Here is a 23,616-nt window from a genome sequence, read left to right as displayed (position 1 = left end):
ACTAGGCTGCCATAGATATATATACCTGCTTCTACCTCCTGAGTGCTAGGGTTCAGGACACATGCCACCACCTCCTGCTTAAAACTTGACTTTTTATGTTGAGTGTTAGTAACTTTTACAAAGGGAAATATTCCCTTTTTTAATATGTCCATCTTGTCCCAAATTCAAGAGTTGGAAAGACTGGGAAAAGTTCATGTAAAAGACTGAAGGGGCTAAAGAGATTAAGAGAGCATACTATTCTTGCAGAGGACTCAAATTCAGGGCCCAGCACCCATGTTAAGTATCTCATAACCACAGTAACTCCTGCTCTCAAGAGCCCAACATGCTCTTCTAGCCTCTGCAGGCACTTTCACTCACATACTCATACCTACAGGCATATACACATATGTGCACGATTAAAAATAAAGCCTTTTTTTTTTTAAAGCAGAGAGATAGACAGACACTTAGGACTGACTAGGAAGGCAGGCCTGACACCATAATTGTATTCTGGCTTTGGAGATATTTCACTCTCAGAAGCAGAAACTAAAGTGCTTAGGTCTATGCCTACAGAAATCAGAACACAGATAGCTAGTAATAGTCTAGACTGATTTTACTTTTATTTCCTACATTGTCACAGCTACTGCGAATTGCTATTTACTATGTTTTTACTGCCAATTTGGAAGCTATCCTGAGCTGCTAATACCATATGGAATTGCCCCTGGATATTACTTGAATAGGACAGTTTGATCTTCACATACCACCCGTAGACCCACCTATCTTATATCAAAGTGCCTTCTTTTTGACATGGGCATTATTGTTAGATAATACTATCATGCATTTACAGCAGGCTCAGTAGGAGTCAGATCGTTTTCACACTATTTCATAACTGCTACCTTGAGGGAGCCCTAGCCTCCATGTGATGTAGGCCAGGCAGCTTGTACAATCTCATTTTCTCCAATAAGCAATCCCCAAAACACAACTGAGGACGAACTACCTAAGACTACAAGATCAGCTAATGAGGAGCCATGCCAAAATGTTAATCTTTGATTTCCAGTTCTCTACGGCTTGTGTGCCTAATCAAGGGTATTTTATTGTCTTGTGGTTTCTGATCTTTGACTTGTGATCATTATCCTTGATTTCTAAGAAAAAGACTCAAGTCCTACAGTAGTTATTGTGTGACAGTGGCTTTGTTTACAGCTTATAAGGCCCAGCACTGGGAAACCCTCAAATACCAGGAAGGAATTATTTGGGAGTCAGAGCTAACAAGCATATTAAGCATCCTTGTTCCCTGTGGAGGTGTCATCCTTGGTACCTTTCCCAGTGATTCTTCTCCATGACAGTAGTCTGTGTTTATGTCTCTGACAGAGTTTGAGGGTAGGCATGAGGTGGCTTATAAAGAGCTGCAAGGTATCCAGGCTATGACAGACTCTGGTTCAGCAGAGATAAGTTTAACAAAGTAATAGTTGAAGGCTAGAGTGACAGAGGCATGCTGGGCTAAGTGTTGAGGCAGCACCACCATCACTAGTTGTGTGACTTGGCAAGTTTCGTAACTTCTTGGAAGCTCCATTTCTTCATTTTTAGAGATACTAATGTCATCTACATATGGAGTAGTTGAGGATTAATGGAGATAGTGTACATCACATACTTAGGTAATTCCTGGGAAATTGGCACCCTTCAATTGCTGTTGACTACCGTATAATTTACAGACAGAGTCCCCGGGAAGTGGCAAATTCTGAGTTAATGACGGGTACATGAAGAAAGCCCAAGTGTATAGCTTTGCCATTACTTTGTTCCTCTGGGGAAGATGGAAAGTCTTGCTTCAGAAGATGCTCCTCAAGTCCCAGAGCTAGTGTTAAAAGGAGTAAAGCAAGAGTAAAGGTAAACATTCTCTCCATTTCCCTAACCTATAGCTGAGATGCCCACCAAGGGCCTCCTCCAAACTGAGTGGCCCAGTGCCTGGGGAGGTACAAGCAGGCAGCTCACCTCCCAGGGAGCACCATGATAGTGGAGTCCAAAAGGGTGCCTTTGAGTTCTGAGCTCTGGATCCTCCTTTCAGAAGAGGAAGATCTCTGCCTCCCAATCACTTATTTTCCTGGCTTTAGTCCAGGTTACAGGAGAGGCCTCTATCTCCTATGATGGTTTTCTCCAAGACCTCAGGGTTGCTGCCTCTTATACTTAAAATTTCAAAAGTGGCTGCCCTACTACATATATCTTCCTGCTTTCTGCAGGGGCCTTCCTCTCTCTGCTGGACCCTGACCTCAGGGCACCTCTTGTCATAACATAAGCCAGGTTGCATTTCTTTGCAAGGTCTCAGGTGGAGGTAGCAGGTGGCCAACAGGCTAATTAAGCAACAGTCTTATTTTCAAGGTGGCTCAGAATAGCAGGTAATTGTATTATTCTTTTGATTTGAGACTTCACCCACTTGGCTCATTAGTGCCCAAGATGGCAAAACTTTCCGCAAGACAATGATCATAGAATAGGATCATCAACTAGGACTCTGGTTTCAGCTAACCACAAGCAATTGTGGTCCCGGAGAACTGGGTTGAGCAGTGTCTTAGTTTGGTTTCTGTTGCTGTGATAAATGTCATGACCAAATGCAACTCAGGGAGGAAAGGCTTTATTTCATTTTACACTTCTATGACACAGCCCATCACTGAGGGAGGGCAGGGCAGGGCAGGAACCTGGTGGCAGAAACTGAAGCAGAAGCCATGGAGGAATGTTCATTACTGGTTTGCTCTGTTTGCTTTCTTATACACCTCAGCACCAACTTCCCAGGGGTTATACCACCCGCTATGGGCTGCGCCCTTCCACACCAGTCATCAATCAAGAAAATGCCTCCATCTCAGGTTCCCTCTTGGGTGACTCTAGCCTGTGTCAAGATGACAAGAAACTAACCAACACAGGCAATAAAGACACAGGGGCACAGGGGTCTTCCTGTGACCTTCACAAAATCCTCTTCCTGTCAGCATCACTTTCCTCATTTGTGCAATGTGAAAGCTATTTTGTAAATGCTGTGAATTAGTACCAAGAGGGAGTGTGGATGATTCTAATGCTCTCTCACAGGGTTCCCTTCTGCCTGGGTCTCTCGTGTATAAGGTGTCTTTGCATGAGATGGTAGTTGAGGAGGAGAGAGCAGGGCAAGACACTGGGTCCTGCTGGTTTCTCCCAGCTCCAGCTGTAATAGCCTGTGATTGGGCTTTTCTCCCCCCTCCCCCTTTTTTGAACCTTGGCTTACAATGGCTGCCCCCCTACCCCTCACCCACCACCACTGCCCGGAGGTGGCTGGGGCCAGCAGCCACTTCCTCACCCTACTCCTGACCCCACTTCCTTCCCTCAAGCATGTCATGTGCAAACCTGCCATACCTCGTGTCTCAGCCTGGGCATGAGTGTCTGACCCTGAATAAGCCCCGTTTCCTCTGCTTTTCCAGCCTTTGCTCATGTCTGCCCACCAAGGCTGTCTTCCTGTTGGGCAAGAGGTAGAGAGGGGTTTTTTTTTTTTTTTTTTTTTTTTTGTGGCTCTGCCACAAGCCTCTGACCTCCCTTGACCTTAGAGTGCTTGTGTGCAATGTGCTGGGTTTATGAACGATGGTATCTATCTTGGCGATCTCCTCAGATGCTGATGAGACAGCATCTATGAAAAGGGTTTTGGCATCCACTGTGATTTGGAGATAAGAGAAGGGTGAGGACAGGTCAGCAAGGGGCAGGCAGATGCCGTTCCCCGGGTGACCAGGGATGTTCTGAAAGTGGCCCCATTTGTGTATGTTGCCAAAGTTCCCTAGCATTCTGGAACCAAAAACAGGCTTGTCTCTTCTGTGTGATACTGTGCCCGCCCACAGTAATAGGTGTAGATTTGAAGAGTGGAACTTGACTAGTTATTTAAATGTCTTTACACCTATTATAGGGCCACAGAAACAGATGACCACAAACCTAGAGGCTTTGGGTTACCAAGTTAATTATCTTACAAGTTAAACATGAGTCTTTCTAGATAAAAATCCAGGTGCCAGCAAGGCTGTGTTCCCAGCTGGAGGCTCCAAGGATGTGTCCCTTCCTGGCTGTTTGTAGCTTCTCTAAGGCAATTACACTGCTTGCCTGGGCGCTCAGCCTCCTCCTTTAAGCATGGCAGCCAGGAAATGACTTCCTTCACCACTTCTCTCCCCCAGCCTCCTGCCACCTTCCTCCATGCTAAAGGAACCTTGTGATATCAGTGGGCCCCTGGGGTGACCCAAGGTTGCCTCATTGTTGAAGGTTGGATAATTAGCAATTATTCCATCTGCCACATTAACTCTGGTGCAAAGTCCAATGCACCTTGACAGGACACAGGGGTGAGCATGTGGATGTCTTCCAGAAGCCCCTTGTTTACTGTGACACCTCTACAACTACGACTCCCATCAAGATGGTCTCTTCACTTCAGAACATTACCTTTTCCCTCTTTTTATATTTCCCATCACTACCCAAGAGACAACTGCCATTTTGGTTTCTTTTGCCCCATCTACTGTTTCTTGCCCTAGGCTAGATTTATATTGAAGGGCTCCCTCACACCTGATAGGTGGTATGGAGGGAAAGAGTCAGAAAAAGTCAAGTCTCCATGTGACAGCTCTTGGCCTGGGAGAAGAGACAGGTCATTGAAATAGGTCCAGGGAAGAAGGTGAGCATGAGGCAGGGAAGGGCTGAGGCTGTGGGGGCTGTGTAACCTTTTTGCTCTAGTCTTCAGTCCCACAAGGTGTGACAAGCCATACTGCCTCTCCCTTCTTAGTATTGTAGGTGGGTTACCTTAGAAAGACGTTTGATGAAGGTGAACAGGCCCGTGAGGAGGGAGAAGGGCCCGGGCTCTTAATGTTTAGATCTCACCTTGGAGACCAGGCTGTCCTGGAGCCCTGTGTGGCTCCACATCTGCCCTCTCCACATGGCACACCTCAGCGTGCTGTTGGGGCTCCACTTCTTCACTCACTCTGCCATCTGTATTCACTTCTGTCCTCATGGGAGATGCCACCACTTCCTTCAAGAGACCAGACATCTTTTTCCAAGTGTGTCTGTCTCTGAGAGCCTGAGCCTGTGCTTCATTATAAACCACTCCACCTGGGCTTCCCAGTGAGGTCACGTTCCTCCTAATTAGTTGCCGTGTTTGGGGTGTGCTAAATATTTAACACGTGCTGTCTCTTAGGGCCCTGAGAATCCGCACTCAGCAGGTCCTCGGTTAAGATGCTGCACAAAAGGCTCTCCCCCCCGACCCCCCGGCATCTGGTGAGGAAGTCAGTGACCTTGACCTATACTGAAGGTGGCTCTAGGACTTCCAGACCACCAGGAAGTGACCCTCGGTCATGGAGCTGAAGCCTGGCAGTGGGCATGGTCTATGCAGTGGCAACCCTTTCACTTAGGTGTGGAGAGTCGGGAATGTATGAGGGACCTGCAATTGAGACCCATGCCCTGCCTTGCCTTCTCTATGAAGAGCTTCCTGTGAGGCCCTGATTGCACCACTTCTTCTTCTGAGAAAGCGCAGAGCTGAAACAGTCACTACACTTTTCTTGTTCTCTTCATAAAAGACTTTCTGCTTCAGGTCCTTAAGGAGCAGACCGAGGACTGGAATAAATAATGCAAAATAAACAGGGTGGCCAGTGGCAGACACAGACACTGAAGTCCTTGCCCTTCTCTCATTTCAGGAGAGCTTCCCTTACCTGGAGGTGTTGGCTGACATTGGCCTGGTCACCCCCCTGCACACTGAGCCCTGTGGCTTGCAGCAGGCTAGCTAGCTGTGTGCCACCTCTCACTGTTGGGGGAGACAGGTGACAGTCTTCGTTTGTTTATATACCTTCTTACTTGAAGGACTTCTCAAATGATCAGATGTTTTCTCAAATGATCAGATCTCCCCCAAATACTTTTATAGTTGTCCCCGTGCTGGGATGGCAACTGCATGAACTGCCCTGAGGGTCTGCTTCAAGTGAGCCCCAGCATTTCTTTTGAGCAGTCTCTCCTGTGACCCTGGGTATGGGGCGCTGTTGTGTGGCCTGTGCCCACGGGAAGGCCAGTCGCAGGGATTAACCAGCTGTGATTTGGTTCTTTATTCTCCCGAGACTTATTTTATTTGTGGATGTTTTGGCTTTGAGGGGAACCATTGGAACCATTGGTTTCTGATATCTAAGCAGGTCTGTAGAATTTATTTATTTGTTAAGTTTGTTGCCTGTAAGAAGTATCTCACTGAGGTGGGCTCCTCACAAGCAGCAGCAGAACATCTGGTTCTGATCATCCTGCTGTCAAATGACTATGGAGTGCCTGCCATATGCTGAGCCTGATCAAGGTGCTGTGGAGGTGGCTGTTGGTCCTGCTGTTAAGATGCCTGCCATCACAGAGCTTATAGTTCTGCACAAGACTGCAGGTGGACAGTACATAACAACAGAGATTTCCAAACATCTTGCTATAGTGAGAACAGAACTGGGCATTTGAAAAGAAACTGTTGATCTGGACTTTGTTTAGGGATGCCTTCATTAAGGAAGCAAGTAACTTGAATGGCGAGACCAAAAGATGAGGAGGGCCTAGCTATGGAAAGATTCAAGTGGTGGCATTGAGTGTCTGCCCTGCAGCTGTTTGTCAGAGGACTCTTGGGTCTCTTTCCTAGGGATAAAAGGAATAAGTGATCATTAGGGTGAGTGTTGAATTACTGTGCCTTTTCCTCACCAAGCTGTCAGTTCATGGTGGGTGGGGATTCAGGCCTCTTTGTGTTTCTCATGCACTTGACACAGTGCCCAGTTCTTGACAGATGCTCTATAGCAGGTGGATGATTGGATGAAATAGGAAGAAACCAAAAAGAAATTAAAAGGTAGTAAGGTATAGTGGAGGACGTCCCACATGAAGAGTCCAGGTCCTAGAGGACTCAGTGATCACATAGGGAAATAGAGATGGGTCTAGATAATCAGGAATGATTATCTAGGAGGGAAAGGTCAGAATCAGAGGGTATTCAAAGGAGGGTGGAGATTGTATGCAAGAAAGAACAAGCAGTCAATAACCATGAGCAAGAAGAAAGAATATGAGAAAGTATGACATGAGCAAATTGGACAGATGTTGGTCATGGTGGCTTGTCAGTGGCCAGAGGAGCCAGGACAACTGCAATTTCCTGGTAGCAGATGGAAGCTCAGTGGCTCTGTGGGGTGATTTGCTGAGTTGGGAAATATACATAGAAAAGCTACAGGAGTTCAGGGGCTTTGCAGGGATGGAAGGAAGGTTGTAGTTCTTTCCAGCATTGGAAGCCTATAGCACCCTGTGAGAACTTCCATCTTTCCAGAATCAGGTATGAAACTGACAGAAAGATCTCCTGAGAGAAGGAAATACATTGTCTGGAGCTTTGTCTCATTCCTTTGGAAATGGCCGTATTGTATTTTTATGTAAATAACTCACAACAGTGTGGTTCTTGCAAGGGGGTGAAAGCGAACACTCGTAAATGAAGTAGCGACACCATATTGTGTTTTCACATCAACAGTATACACTATTGCTTGCAATGAGGCCAAAAACAAATGCACACCCAAGAGGCAAGCTACCTGGTAATTCTGAACATCAGCTAACTATGCCTTCCTATACTGAAAGGTTTTATTTGAAATCTGCCTTTTGCTTGAGGCTGCTCCCACCCCAGTCACTCTCATCTAAATTTCTGTTGTGTCATCCCATACCTTCCTGAGCACTTGTGATTCCTGAATCTCAGTCTGGCCTATGGACGGGCCATCCTTACCTAGAAATAAGCCCTTTGGAGCAGGTGGCATATTTCCATTCATTGTTTGTAGGGATATGCACAGGAGCATAGAGAAAACCTTGGATAGATGATTTCCTTACAGTAATCACTAAAACCATTTTCCATTTTTGTTTGTAGGATTATTGTGTGTTTTTGTGCACTGATATGTGAGAAGTGTTTTTTCACTAGCTGAATCACACTGTGTGTGTTAGCGGGGGAGGGAATCTGCTCCAAGCTCTGCTGTTTTCATGAAGGCTCAATATCGAAAAGCTCAGACCTTAAACTCCTAAGAAGGAATATGTGGAGTGGTATTTGGCCATCATCTAGTCCTTGATCATTTGAAAGGCTGTGACTGCCTATCTCTGTTTAATCTGGGGGTCTTAAATGAGCCTGTCTCACGGGGCCTATCATGGTGTTGAGAATCTGTCATTTTCTGTGGCAGCACTCCTTTTTCTGCCGACTAACAGAAGATAAGAAATCAGAGAAGTTCTTCAAGGTCTTTTATGATCGAATGAAGGTGGCCCAGCAGGAAATCAAGGCAACAGTGACAGTGAACACCAGTGACTTGGGAAACAAAAAGAAAGATGATGAAGTGGACAGGGATGCCCCGTCCCGGAAGAAAGGTAATATACTTTGGTCTGTTGGACAAGAGCGTACAGAGGAGCTTTGTTATGCCGCATGCTTTTCATGACTTCCAGTTCCAAGATTCAAGGCTTTTAGAAAAAAGCAGCTTCTCTGGTTATGATGTCATCCTTCTAAATGGCCAAGACAAAGCCCTTCCACCTGGGAAGGTCTTCATGCTTAATAAATTCATAAATATTCTTACATATGCACCGTTTTCATTAGTGTGGCTTGTGTTAGCTACTTCCTCTCCCCCACCCCCCACCCCCGTGGCAAAGTATCTGACAAAACAACCTAAGGCAGAAAGGGCGTCTTCCGGACCATGATTTGTAGTCCATCATGATGGGAAAGGCATGGCAGCAGGACCGCAAAGCAGCTGCTCCCGCTGCACCCACAGTCAAAAAGCAGAGCGGGATGAACGCTCATGCTTGGCTCACATTCTCCTCTTCATTCAGTTCTCATCCGCAGCCAAGGAAATGGTGCCACTCACATTCAGGGTTGTTCTTCATACATCAGTTAACCTCATCTAGAAACCCCCTCACAGACAAGCTCAAAAGTGCGTTTCTGTGGCAACTCTGAATCCATCAAGTTGGCAGTCACAATTAAGATCCATGATTTTTTTTTTTTAACTGTGCTTTTCTGCTATTGTTAGAGAAAGTTGAGGAAAATACATACTTTTAGGATCTTGTCTGTTCATGTCAGGTGACTTTGCTTTATTTCCAAACTTCAAACTTCTCTTTTATAATTTCCCTTAAAAAAATAAAATAAAAAAGTGCTGGAGGGGTAAGAGGATAAACCACAAGTTTAGCAGTCAAATAGCCTTGAGTGAATTAATTAACTAGTCTGAGCTTCACTTCTCAAGGCTAGTACTAGATTTGTCAATCAAGTAACTGTTGACATTTGGAGAATGCCCTTGCAGAGGCTATAGGATGTTGAGCAATATTTGTAACCTTTCACTTATTAGATGCCATTTGCCTACCAAAAATGTCTCCAGGCATTTCTACTTAACTGCTGAGTAAAGCTAGGGGGAAAAAAAATCACACTGTTGGAGAACCACTAGTCTAGAAGGAGGGATAAAGAGAAGGAAAAAAAATTACCAAGTCCTGCTTAATATTTAATATGAACCAGGTGTATACTAGTCATCTTTCTGTTGCTGTAACAAATACCTGAGGCATATAAACTTAGGACCAGAAGATGTCTGTCTGAGCTCAGAGTAATTGAGGTTTCAGTTTACTTTGGGACCTGCCTTGGAGCAGCACAGAACCACTGGAGAGATAGCAGAGGGTAAAACTGTTGACCTCCTGGTAGAGAATCAGAAGAAACCAGCACAAACAAAGTCCCACAGTCCCTTTCAGAGATACACCCCTCCTACTAACCCAAGCCCCACCTTTTAAAGGTTCTAGCCATTCCCATACCACTACAGGCTGGGGTCCAAATCTGTAACACAAGGGCCTTTGGTAAACATTCCTAGATCCAAACTGTAACCAGGCATTGTTCAAAGTTCTTTTCCTATCTGGTCAGTTCATGTAAAGTTCAAGTTAACCCTGTACTTAGATAAAATGGCTATCTCTATTTTACAGATAAGGAAACTGAGGCACAGGTAAGCCACCAAGCCAACATCAGAACCCTTGCATTCTGAACCCTCCTCCCCTTGTCTATGGTGCTACATTTGTCTTATGGGATTATTCTTCAGACCAGATAAGATAATACAGAGTGCTTACTCACGGTACCTTGGCATTTGGCAAGGGATCAATCAGTTTTCAAGTAACAGTAATTGCTATTGTGATTAGTATTACGTCAAGCCTCTCAGGAGTCTTTTAGAAATCATTGATGGGCTCATATTTTATGGAGGAAGGAGCTGAGGCTCAGAGTTAGGTTATGAGGTCAGCAGAGCCCATATATGCTCTATAGCATAGCACACGCCTCAATGGCATGTGGAAAGCACTATCAAGTTAGCAGGGAAGGCTCCATATTCATCCTGTCTAGAGATGACAGCTTCCTGGATTGTTCTTGCCAATCCTACAGATCCCTAGCAAATACAGGAACCTAGGTTTCTGACTGTCATCTGGAATATAAAAAATAGAACTTCTGAGGATGTAGCAGGATTGACTGTCACAAGTTTGCCTTTTAGCCAAAGAGCCCACAACACAGATAACAGAAGAAGTTAGAGATCAGCTCCTGGAAGCATCTGCTGCCACCAGGAAAGCCTTCACCACCTTCCGGAGGGAGGCCGACCCTGATGACCACTACCAGTCTGGGGAGGGCACCCAGACGACAACTGACAAAACCAAGGATGACCTAGAGATGAGTGCAGTCATCACCATCATGCAGCCCATCCTGCGCTTCCTGCAGCTCCTGTGTGAAAACCACAACCGAGATCTGCAGGTGAGACCCTGAGCCATAGGGGCCCTGAGAGCTGCAGGAAAGAAGCCAGGTTGTGGGGACCCAGAGACTTCCAGGACAGAGGCCAGACCCTGGGGACCTAGAGATCTACAGAAGAGTGTATGGGGACCTGATATCTACAGGTGGAAAGCCAGACTGTGGGGACCATGAGACCTACAGGAGAGGGGTCCTGGTTGGGGAAACTGACACCGGCAGGTGAGAACCTGGGGTTAGAGGTCCGTAAGATCTGTAAGTAATAAAGACTGGTAACGCAGGAAGCCCCAACATCTTTAGGCAAGTGCCCCGGAGACCTGGGAGTTTGGGGATAGGTTGAACCACAGTGTCCTGCTTCTTCTTATGGGTCAGCTCCTGTCACTTAGAACACCTTGCTGAATTTAGGAAACATTACTGACATTACTGACAACAACATTACTGACTTTCTGGTTGACTAATGATAAAAATATGTCCCTTCCTGTCTTCACCAGTGTCTCCACAAGGTCAGACACATAGAGCCTTAATCATAGTGTTGTTGGCTCCCTATGTAGTTAGTGTGCATAGGTAGCTGTGTGTGAAGGTCTTGTAGCCCGCTGCTGTTTGCCACACTGACAATAGATATTCAGGTAATGATTGAATAGATGAATAGACTACTAACTATATTAAGTATATTAGATTTTCAAAATCGGGTATATAGATCTAACTGCATATAGTTGTGGGCTGCATAATGACGTTGCAGTGTTTGGCAGATCGTACATACGGTAGTGTATAGTACACGTGCCAGAAGTCTAGTGAGCTGGACTTGGATGTAGACAAGATGGAGCTAGAGCTTGTGATACTAACCAGACTCTAAGACAGAGACAAGGTGTTATCTTCCCTGCAGTTTCCGTGTAACAAAGACTGTTTAGAAAGGGCGGAGGGTGTTCTCCAGAGATCTGCTTCTTTGTTCGGAATCCCTGCCCAGGAGAAGCATGCTGGAGCATGTGGACCTTGGTGTCTGCCTGGATTTCCTGTCAACTCTTGAACCTGAGGTGCCCAGCCATCTTTGCTTGGTGGTGTTAGGCTGGAAAAGGAAGAGTCCATCTGCACAGCTCTTAGATGGGTTGTCTCTTCCTAAGAAACACAAGTCGGCATTGGTAGTTCTACAAGCTTAAACGGTGATGATGTAAGAGGAATCGATACAGGCCAAATCTAGCAAGAAGTTACCACTTTTAAATGTTTACATTGCTGAGTTTATCCACCAAGTGACTATGGCTTGACCATTTAGTGTTGCCCCAGCCAACCTCCAGCATAAAGAAAGGACATTGTTGAAGAATAATACAGGACAATGAAATGGAACTGGAAGTCTTTGACATCAATACCTCTGATTGTTTTTATTTTTATCTAATTGCTCTAAATATCCTGAACTTTGAAAAGCATCTAGTTTCTAGGGTCATTAACTGACTAAGTGGGACCAGAACTTAAAATGAAGGAATTTCCCCATGAGACTCACCATTGGCCATGCTGACCCATTATATGTCAAGGTATACATGGCGGTCAGTGGCCTGCTTCAGGTGGTGACATTCTGGGCTTGACCTTGTCACCATCTGAGTGTGGGATCCTGGCTATCCCTTTGGTTGCCTAGTGCTGTCTTTACTGCTTCAGAACCAGACACTTCAGGCTCAGTCCACCGGCTGAGACCTGGCTCAGGTAGAGTAGAATGCTCCTTCCCTGAAGCTCCAGGGTCTGGATCTTGTCTCATTGGCTGGTATTCCTGTGTCTCATGATGATGTCATTTGTCCCTCAACCTTACAAGCAGCAGCATTGGTCAGGAGGGAGATCTCCTAAGGGAAGAGTGAGTGATCCCTGTGCATGTAGGCCCAGGCAGCTCAGCTGTGCATCTGTGTGACTGGGGATCCCACTGTGCTGCTAAGCATCGGGCTCGGTGCTCTGTGCTGTTCTCCCGGGTGGCGTCACTGAACACCGCAGACTTTAGGCTCCTCAGAGGAACTAGGTAGCAGCAGTTCCTATGCATGCCACTTACACTAGAGAACACCTACTCAGCGCCCAGCACCGGTGGTGATCAGACCGCACTCATCCCTCAGATTTGAGTGTCTGGAGCAGGAGAACAGGGGCCAACCAGAGATTACAATACAGCATGCTAAGTGCTGCAGGGGTCTGCACAGCTAATATTGGCTGAGTTCCCAGCTAATCAACCGAGGATGCCTTGAGTAGAACTCTCCTTGCATGTCACAGAGACAGTGCTCATAGGTGGGTTCTGAGGCAGTTTCTGGTTTCCTTCATGGACTTGCCCTGCCTTCCCTTTTCCACTCTCCATCCTCCTCCCCCATGCCTGTGTTCCTAGAGTAGGAAAATAGAGCTGGATTTTAATTGCACAAATTCATGATTTCTTGCTGGAAGTCTCCAGCAAGTATAGTCTTATACTTTTTCTTTTCATGTAACTTTCCCCCACCTCATGCCCTGGGAATCCCTGGGGAGAAGCGGCTTTTAATGAAGTCTTTATACTGCTCTGGGGGAAATGAGGGAGCAGGGGGTCCAGTGTGTGTGTGTGTGTGTGTGTGTGTGTGTGTGCGCGCGCGCACGCGCACAGTATATAGACACATATTTTAAAAAGACCTAGCAACTTAACATTTGAAGGTGCATAAAGATTTTTATCATTTACATGGTTCCAAACATTTTTTTCTTAACCACAGAATCCTTTGTTTGAAGATATCATGTGCAGAGATAGGCTTTAAGCTGAGTAGAACAGAGCAAAACTGCCCTGTTGAGAATGGAAACCAGAGTGTCCCAGAGCCTTTTTCTCGTAGACCTCATCCTGAAGGAGCTATAGAGAGCATGGGGGTCATTCGTGGGGATGAAAGTGCTGTAATGAAACTCATCTCTCTATGTGGTCATTTTAAAAATCAATTTTAAGAACAAGGCGTGGTTCCCCACCAGGCAGGGGATAACCTGCTCCACTGGCATTGTATTTGTGAGAAACCAGTTCTCAAAATGACGGTGAGTGAGATGTACCTACTCAGAATGCCGCCCTTTGGCAGAGCCCTGGGGCAAATGGTGGGACACGTTCATACATATCGTGGGAGTTTTTAAAAGATGCTTCTAACTTACCCCATCCCCAATCAATGGATCCAGGAACACCACAGGGCCGCACCGACACCCAGGTTCCCAGGAGTAACACTCAGGGATTTTTTGGTTTTTGTTTTCTGTTTGCTTTTTTTTTTTTTTTATACAGCTGACAGGCAGGAGTGGGCTGCTCCCTGGTGCAAGGAAATACAGGTCTTCTCAGAGAGAGGAAGCCCCAGCCTTCTGAAGCAGCGGCCTCTGGGCTTATGCCAGTTTCTTGTCATATTTATAACCTTGATTTTCCTGTTGGTAGATGTTCAGTGGAGAGAAAGCCACTGAATTTGGCTTGCCAAATGGGCCAGTGCTGCCTTAAGCAAGCCCTGCTCCATCAGAAACCTGATGCAGGACTGCCCTTTCACCAGTTTGTATGGTTTCAAGTATTTGCTGAGCCACAGACAGCTTCCCCAGGTTAAAGGCCCAAGGCTATGTGAGCACGGACCTGAAACCTTTCCCTTCCTCAGCCGTCTTCACCCCCCTCCCGCCCGCCCCACCCCCTGCCTGAAAAGACCAGAGTTCCTTCATGCTGAAGAGGCAAAGTGGTATGTGTTAAAGGTGGATTGACAAAGCTGTCCTGGGTCCCTCAGTGAAAAGTATGTGTCAGTTTTTGTAAAAGACAGGAGGAACTAGATCTGAGTTAAGATGGGGAGAGTCCACCTTGACACTGCAAAAAGGCCATTGTTCAAGATGGCCTTCAGTGGGGACCGCCTAAACTGATAACTTTCCTTGTCCTCTTTTCTCTATTTATTCAATTGAATTCAAATTATTGCATCCTGTTTTCATAAAGCGTCTAGTAGGTACCAGCCGTGCATAAGCTGCCTACAACTCTGAGCTGTGGGTATGGTTTCAATGGTGCTAAGGTACCCCTCTAGCGTGGAGTGTGCACTTCCCGCCTGGTCCATAGAGAACAGAAGGTCACGTCCCATAACATGAGGGTGCTCCAGGGCCACGCAGGATTGTCTGGACAAGGTGACTTTATACTACATCCTGAAGGAAGAGGAGTCAGAGGAAAGGCCAGGCAGGAGAGTGTGTCGGTCAGACGGAATACTGTGTGGGAGCCCCAGAGGCAAGAAAGTGAAGAGTGCTTAGAGAATAAGAATTTAATTGCTGCTGCCAGAGAACACCTTGGTAGGAGCAGTGACTGCATGCAGCAGAGAGGAACGTACTGGGGACAGTGATGTCACCGTTATGGACCTAGGAAGCAATGCTGTGAGTTTGCATCTTATGCATCCATATCCTTTCAGTGCCTGGGTCGAGGGGTAAGGACCCTCCACCCCTATGCATTGGGGTCCCTGCCAGGCCTTTCGACAGGCAGACCCTTCCTTTAGTTGTCACAGCAGGGGAGAAACTGGGTGAAACACTTCTCTGCCCTCTTGTAGCCCTGAAAAAGTACTCACTTACCCGAGGAAAGCCCACAGGGTAGGACTCCTGAGTAATATGTGCTCCTCTGTACTCACCCCCCCCCCCGAACCTGGACACTTGTTATTTAGGGAAAAGGACCAAGGTTAAATGGGGAGGTAGGTGTGTGTAGTGATGAGTTAGCAATCTTCCTACTTACCGGCTTTTGACCAGTGTTTTCGTGTGCTTCAGCTGCTCACGTCAGGCAGGAATAAATCCACCTCCTACGTTCTCTAACGACAGGAAGTATTTAAGTAAAAGAGATGCATCTCTTCTGTCCACGGAGAGCTGTTCCCCTCCTCACTCTGTTCAGGAACATTTGCTACAAAGTGGAATTTATATTACCCAGTAATCTGTATAATGTATAAATCTGCTTTTTTTTGTAACCTATTAGGTATGACTTATAAACCTTTCCATGTTGGCATGCCAGGACCTACTCAGTGTTTCTAATTCATAATATGAAATCTTATGGGTATTCCCCAGTTGCTGGGTATTTAGGTTGTTTCCATTTCTCCACTGTTGTAAACAGTGCTATCACGAATGTCCAGTACATACTTTGTGAATAGAAGTGGAATCACCACATCAAATCTTAGGTCCACTTTGTTTTTCTATTGGTATCTTTTTTTACTTCCCAATTTCCACAGTAAACATTGCCCACTTTCTAACTCTGAAATAAATGATGTTGTAATTGATTTGTGCCTCATTACAGGAGTCTTCAGACAAGTGCCTCTTGATCAAAATATCCAGCTTTATAAGATTACATAGCTGTTGATTTCCTTACCTTGTTGAGGAAGGATCTTGCTTTGTGTCTTTTGGAGAATACATAGTCAAGCACATATTCATGAGCACACACATACACACTTACTCTCACTCCTTTAGTAGTGGAAATGGTCATGAACTAGATCTAAACTTTGCCTCTCTCCCTTCCTCCCTCCATATCTCTCTGTCTGTCTGTCTGTCTGTCTCTCTCTCACACAGTTGTTTTCAGGGCCAGTGATGGAACCAGGGGCCTCATGCATGATAGGAAAGCTTTCGTCTCCTGAGCTAACTTCCTAGCCCCTGTACTAGCCGCCAACATCTATCTCATTTTGTGATGACTATACTTAGTTCCAGTCTTGTGTATTCTGCCCACACAACCCTCTAACCACCCAATAAGAAGACGGGAGGCAGGGGTAAAGGAAGAAGTAAACTGAGGGGCCAGCAAGATACTTCTGTTGTGCTTGTCATGCAACTCTGAAGACCAGAGTTCAGATCTCTAGCATGCATGGGAAAAACTAGACATAGCAGTACATGTCCATAATCCCAGCACACAAGAGTCCCAGGTGGTCACTGGGCAGCCAGCCTGGCTAAATTGGTGAACTGTGGGCTCAGTGAAAGACTCTTCCTCAATAAATAATGTGGAGAGCAGTCAAGAAAGAGACCCAACATTGACCGCTGGCCTCCACACAGATACATACACATAAATGCACCCATCTCGTGTGCATCTGCACCGAGATTAATTTTGTTAAAGGAGTAAGCGGGAAAATGAGAATCCATACCAAAAGAACCTGAAATGGATTTCCAAGAGAATCCCTCCTTCCCTGAATCTCATGTAGGCATATTGGAGAAAAAGCCACAGTGTTGTAGCCATCGTCTGAGACCACAGGTTCATCCCTGAGCCGTGAAAACGCTTCTATTCCATATTGCACATGTCTTCACCGCAGCTGATCAGTCCAGCACACCAGCCTATCAGAGAAAGTAGCAGGATGGATGACCTCCCTCTTCTCTTTGCCTTTGTTCTCACATGTCCCCATTGCAGAATTTCCTTCGCTGCCAAAATAATAAGACCAACTACAATTTGGTGTGTGAGACCCTGCAGTTTCTGGACTGTATCTGTGGGAGCACAACTGGAGGCCTTGGTCTTCTCGGACTGTACATAAATGAAAAGAATGTAGCACTCATCAATCAAACCCTGGAGAGTCTGACTGAGTACTGCCAAGGGCCTTGCCACGAGAACCAGGTAATTGTTTGTACTCTGAGATGAGAGCAAGACATTTATTTGAAAAGTTAACACAGACTCATTCCAAAGACATAGAACACCTACCTGTCAATCTTAGGGAGCTCGTAAGATGGGTGGTCCTTCTCCATGGAGAAGTTTCCATGGTACAATCTCATAATCCAGAACTCTACCCAGTGAATGATGGGCTTCACCCAGTCTAGTTTGATTCGGTTTAAATAATACAATTATAACTTGACCTATTCTAAATACTAGAAAAGATCAAAAAGTGATCTTGAGACTCCTTGAAACCCAGCTAGAGAGAAAAATACCTGCTTCCTATGAAATGGAAACGAGAAGAGAACGTTTGTGGTTGCAATTTAAGATCATGGGCTTCTGGGAAAGAAAAGGCCACCTAGTCTTGACTGACCTCCTAAGAAAGTGTCATTTTGGAGTGGAGCCCAGTGTCCTTTTTTTTTTTTTTAAAGTAGAATCATTGCTCACACATGGCATCTGGAGCTTGCACTTCAGGGATAGAATGACTGTGATTTTTAACTGAGGGTGGTAGTTCCTTCCTGGCTGGAGAGCTGGCAGGTAAAGGCTTGAAATTGTTGGTTCCCTACCCCAAGGCTAGGTGCTGAGTTAGTTGGGCAAGGTGGGACCTTCACTCCAAGGAAAACAGTTTAAAGTAGACAACTTGCTATGCATGAAAACCTTCATCTTGGTGTGACAACATTTTGGTAGATCCACTTCCTTCTCCTGGTCTCCCGATGAAGGAGATGGCGTAGGTCTAGTTATGAGAAAGAACAGAGAAAGTCAAGGGTTCTGGAGATAGGTATGTGACTTTCCTTAAGACCTCAAGTTTACTTTCATGCTCCACCAAGGCCTATTGAAAGGAACAGACTGGGGTAGTTTGTTCTGCTGTCAAGGATCCTCATTGGGAGAAGCTGATCCACTTTGAAACCATGCGAACTGAGCCAGAAGCTGGCTCTCCAAGCTTTAGCCTTAAGCAGAAGTACCAGATTCACAAGATGACTGACGTAGAGAGAACGGAACACAATTTTAAAGGGGAAAGGGGGCTCAGATCCTGGTATCAGTCACACACCATATTTTCCTATAAGAACAAAGCCAATTGCACGGCACTATTTGGATTAGACTCAGCCAATTTATCAGTTAGGGTATATGGGGACTTTCCTACTGTTTACTGTTAATTCTGAAACTAGAGATCTTCATCTGTCTTTTATTTTTACCACTTTCTCACGGAAAATTGCACTCTCCCCAAACGACATCACTGGGAGTGGTAAGCATTGTGTTGAAATAGCAGTTTAGCCTGTTGGCCTTTGACGTCTGATTTATGGCCAGTATTTGTGTAAATGCCTGTGCATGTGTCTGTTTACACAGAACTGCATCGCCACCCACGAGTCCAATGGCATCGATATCATCACAGCCCTCATCCTCAATGACATCAACCCCCTGGGAAAGAAGCGGATGGACCTTGTGTTAGAACTGAAGGCAAGTGGAGACCGAGAGCTAGAGGCTGGGAAAAGTCAATTTATGCTTTGCCTGGCATATGACACAGTTGGTATTGTGAAACTAAATACAAAAAAACAGTTCTGTTTAACTGAACAAATGAGCTGCATTGCACGTTCTGACCTAAAATGCAGAACTTCATTCTTTAAAAAAAAAAAAAAACAGCCTTGGGAGAGGGTACCAGCTTTTTAGTTAGGTCACCTGGAATGAAGATCTGTCATCAGAACTGAGAGAAACAAATTCAGAAAGCATCCAAGAATAAAAAGCCTCCAGTTCTGAAATCCAATAGGTTTGGGAAAAGAGAAACGCCATTCCTTTATGGCTTCTGATCTTCCTGTCTTTGGGGATGGGACCGGCAGACAAACAGTTCAACTGTGCTCTTCCAGTGTCTCTAGAAATCAATTTTTACTTAGTCAAGGGACACCTTTTTCTCTTCTGTCATTGACTCTGCAGAAGGGTGGCTGATAATGTTGGCTTAAAATAAGAATGTGCCTACAGGCCTCTGATGTATTCTTTGAATTGTCACAAATGGCAGACTGCAGCGGCCAACCCTGAAGCAACCCTAGCATTTAACATCCTTTGAAAATAGATTTGTGGAGTTCCCTGGTGACTTCAGGGTGCTTACTCGGTGTGGTTGACTACCCATAGAGGGTCTGTGTGCCACTCCACCAGTGTCTTCCTCACGTTCGGGGGTTTTCATGGGTTGTCAAAGACTCAAAAAATCCGATTCTGAAAATTGAACTTGCAACCCACCCTGGTGTTAGATGCTGTTTGGAAATGTGTTAGCATTCCTCTGAGCACATTTCCTCTTCTGCTGTTCCCACATTGGGGCATGTTGAGATTTGTGTTCCCTCTTACACCCATAGACAGCAGTAAGGACTTTTATCATGACTGAAACACCCTTGAACTACCAAGGTCAGCTGAAAAGCTCGTCTGCATTTATTGTATGAAGGGCAACAGAGGAAATCAAGGCCTTAGGAGGATATTAACACAGTTTTCTCCAGGAACTGCATGGTTAATTTTACTTTTCCTTTAATATTTAGAACTGAGAGTCCAAACTCATGGTTGATTTGAGCATATGGTTTGAATGGAATTTTTTAACACTGTTTTTTCCTTCTGATAAATACTTTATACTTGACTTGAATATCATTCAAGCTCTCGTATGGCTACCATTTATCAGAAAGTACATGATGAGTATCTGAAATAGACTGAGACGTCCATGTGTTCCTGATTGGCATTTCAGTGTTTTGTTTTGTTTTTTTTTCAATGAATTTAGCAGTCTGGGGATTATGATAGAAAGGGGTGAGAGTTTAGTAACTGGGCTGAACTTCTGTGACCCAAGCTGGGGAGGGAAATGTGTCTTTATTCCCAATCCCCAGAAAGAAAACACAAACTTTTGAGACCTATATACAAAGAAGTTGTAAATTGCAGACCTGAGGCCAAGAAATGCCTGGTGTGGACACATGGACATTGTTAATATAATGGCAAATTATGTGTTTGTGGATGTGAAATGTTCCTCTGGGAATCTTTTGTATGTATACATGATATTAGAAGATATGAAAGTTGATGGATTTTAGAACAGGGAAAAATTATATTTACTGCCTGTTATCTCTGTCTCACAATATTCAATAACAAAATATTTAGGAAAAAAAAGATTGTATTTGTACTGAAAATGTATATACCATTTACCTTCTTCTTACTCCCCAAAGAGTATAGATACAGCATTTATGCCATATCAGGTCTTACAAATAATACAGAAATATAGTAGACAAAGAAGATAAATGTATTATCTGCAAATCCTATTTCATTTTGATAAGGCATCTGAGAATCTGGAGACCATAGAGTCCCCTGTGGATACAGAGCAAAGAGCACACCCACCAGCACCCATGTTTAAATTGTCTGTTTCTGCTAGAACTGCTGTGGGGTTTACTAGCTGACAGATCACTCCTGAAGGCAGTGTCTTAAGTGTGCTCCTGCACAATCTCTCGCACCTGTTCTGGGATTCCTGAGGTTATCAAAGATTCCAAGAATAAAATGCAAGTCCCAACAAATACAGGCCTCTTAGGCCTAAGTCAAACTCTGTACGAATGCTTCTTAGGTCCCCAGGAGCATACCCTCTGCCTGGTGAAGATATTCTGGAATGCACTTGGTCGTGGGGTGGACTTGTCTGCCTAACCAGGATGCACACCCGTGATAGCTGGTCACATATTTCCAGGCAGCTGCCCAAGCAGCGACTCCATATTTTTTCCCTTGGTTCTCTCCATTTAGAACAATGCTTCGAAGCTACTCCTGGCCATCATGGAGAGCAGGCATGATAGTGAAAATGCAGAGAGAATTCTATACAACATGAGGCCGAAAGAGCTGGTGAGTTGTGACTGTTTCCTTGACGGTAGTACCAAGCAACCTGAGTGCGAAATTTGAAAAAGGACTTGCTTCTTTGAGCTTCTAACAACATTCCTCAAATCAGAAGTATCAAGGGTCATTTAATTCAGGCCTGTGACTGCATTGAGAAGTATGGCGATAGACATGGGGTGTTTCACCTTGTCCTGTTAGCACAGACCACATCTAAAAGCTTTCCTCTCATTTGCTCACTCACAGAGAACAGTGTGCAGCAAGGGAGTCTGAGTTCATGTTCAGAGCTCAGTCCTTTGACTATGCCGCCTTAGGTAGCTCTTTGAGTTGCACTTTCCAGGTGTGTGAAAAGGAAGGTAATATTAGTTACACTGAAGAGTTAAAGTCTAGAACATAAGCGTCACAACATACCTTCAGCACAGTTCCTGGCATGTAGTCCTATATGAACTGAGGCCTGTTTTCTTCTCTGGGTTCATTATTAGGCAAGTATTCTACCACTGAGCTACATTCCCAGCTCTTGGTGTTGGGTGTTGGGTTTATGTGTAGTTTTGTTTTTGTTATTGTTTACCAAGGGAGCAGGGTTAGGAGTAGAAGGTTGAGACACAGTCATAAGTTCAGGCTGGCGTCAAACTCACTGTGTAGCTCTGGCTATCCTTGAACTGTGCAGATCTTTCTCCAGCCAAGAATTGGGGTTATGGGTATGCCCTACCATTCCCTGACAGTCTTGATTGTTTGAAGTGATAACTTGGTAGGCCCCAGCTGGCCTCAAAATCATAATCCCTTTACTTCATACACTGGGGTTACTGGGGTGGGTCACCACACATACCCCTCTGCCACATCGTTTTAGCACTTACAAGTTCACATCTGTTCACATCTGGACAACAGGAGAGTCTGTTGAATGTTGGTGTTTGGTTTTTGTTTTCTTAAAGCATGACTTGGTTTATTTTCGAAGAGTAACATTCTTGGTGGGCTGTGACTCCCGTGTTGGGAGTTGGTGGTTTGAACTGTGAAAGGAGCAGTGTTCAAGGGTGGGTGATATGAGCTGAGTCTATCTGAACTTTGCCCCATGCAAATAAACTGTAACTGACAGACTTAAATGAGGGCATTAAAACATTTCTGCCTCCTGGTGACCTGGATGTGCACTAGAGACTAGACCAAAGTCCCTTTGTATATTCCTTTAAATAAAGGTTCACAGCAGCCTAGTTCTTTGATCCCTGAGGTCAGGGAGTGAGTTCTCAGCAGAGACAGGAGTCTCTGCAAGTTTACATAACAGCTTATGAAACTGGGGGTAACTGGGTATCTAAGGGCCATTATTTAGTGGGGTCAGAATGACCTTTACATAAAATCCATTTGAGCTCTTTTGAATCAAGAATGTTCCTTGGATCTTCAAGGCTCTCTTGGGTAGAGGAAATGCCAGGACCACTTGCCATGGCTGCCACCAACTCCTCGATTGCTCCCTTGTGGTTAGAAAACATTATTCTGGCTCATAGAAAGTATCAAGTCTTCTTGAAGAAACCAGGGTTCTAAGAAGACAAATAGGAAGGAAGTTTGAATATCCAGAACATGTCATGTGTATGTACATGTGTATGCATGCACCTATGCATGTATTCTGCATATGTAACATGCTGGGTTTGATTTTAGAACTGCTGGGAAAACAAACTCAGAGTGAGGGTCTTATCCCCAAAGCTACAGCCAACAGCTGACTCGATGTTGCAATAGAAGGTGTGGCTTTCTGCATGCTTCCTCTTGAATAATGACAAGGTCCCAAATAATGGCTAGTGGTGATGAAGAAGGAGCCCCAGGCTAAAGTACCTTCTGTATCATCAAAGGACATGATTAATTCTTAGTATAAATAAACATTTATTCTTAGTGTTTGAATTATTAAATTCTGAATGATGTGTTTGTTTAGGGAAGCTTGGCAGGGCATTGTGCTAAGCACCAGGAGATTCAAACATAAGCAGCCCCAGCCTCTTTACCCTGGGGACCAAAGTGAGTGAGAGCAGTCAGCAGGTAGTAAGATGCTGTAAGAGGTATGCTAGTAGGTTGTGAGGAGTCCTAAAGTCAGGCAGACAGCTGGGACCGGTAGTGGCTACCGGTTCAAATCCTAGCTCATTAACCATGACCTTAGCAATGTTCTTTTATCTCTTTATTTCCACATCTATAAAGGAGTAGAGATTTCTGAGACCTCATAAAACGTTTGCAAGCATTACATTTTAAAAGAATGTTGTACACCGAGCACAGCGCAGGCATAGGTTGCATCGGTTTTTCAGTGGGTAGTCTTTGTTCATGCAGTCGCCTTCCCATGCGGTAGGCTCTGGGAGACTTGGACCCAGAAAATAATTGCACTACTTCCCCAAAAGCTAATGAACTTCTTACTAGTTTTTTTTTTCCCCTCTCTGAAGATTGGGATAAAGAAATTGTCTGTGTGTGTGTGTGTGTGTGTGTGTGTGTGTGTGTGTGAGAGAGAGAGAGAGAGAGAGAGAGAGAGATTTTGCTATTTTCAAGGGTTTTGATGGTGCTGGTGGTGGTACAGTAACAGGTTGTGTAGAAA

General features: G+C 45.0%; 1 protein-coding gene across 6 annotated transcripts in view; it reads left to right on the top strand.

The window, feature by feature from the left end:
- Itpr1 (inositol 1,4,5-trisphosphate receptor type 1) overlaps positions 1-23,616 on the top strand; it is a 206,640-nt gene that overhangs the window by 122,341 nt on the left and 60,683 nt on the right. For all 6 annotated transcript variants that reach the window (XM_055628416.1, XM_055628418.1, XM_055628420.1 and 3 more), the window contains 5 exons: positions 8,136-8,316; positions 10,446-10,699; positions 17,007-17,207; positions 18,585-18,695; positions 20,982-21,077. In XM_055628416.1, the coding sequence (XP_055484391.1) occupies positions 8,136-8,316; positions 10,446-10,699; positions 17,007-17,207; positions 18,585-18,695; positions 20,982-21,077 (843 nt within the window). The remainder of the gene's footprint in view (positions 1-8,135; positions 8,317-10,445; positions 10,700-17,006; positions 17,208-18,584; positions 18,696-20,981; positions 21,078-23,616) is intronic.

Source organism: Psammomys obesus, unplaced genomic scaffold, assembly GCF_907164565.1.
Source record: "Psammomys obesus unplaced genomic scaffold, mPsaObe1.curated_primary_1811, whole genome shotgun sequence".
Lineage (NCBI taxonomy): Eukaryota > Metazoa > Chordata > Mammalia > Rodentia > Muridae > Psammomys > Psammomys obesus.
Note: the sequence above shows the minus strand (reverse complement) of the source record. Positions and strands in the feature narration are given on the sequence as shown.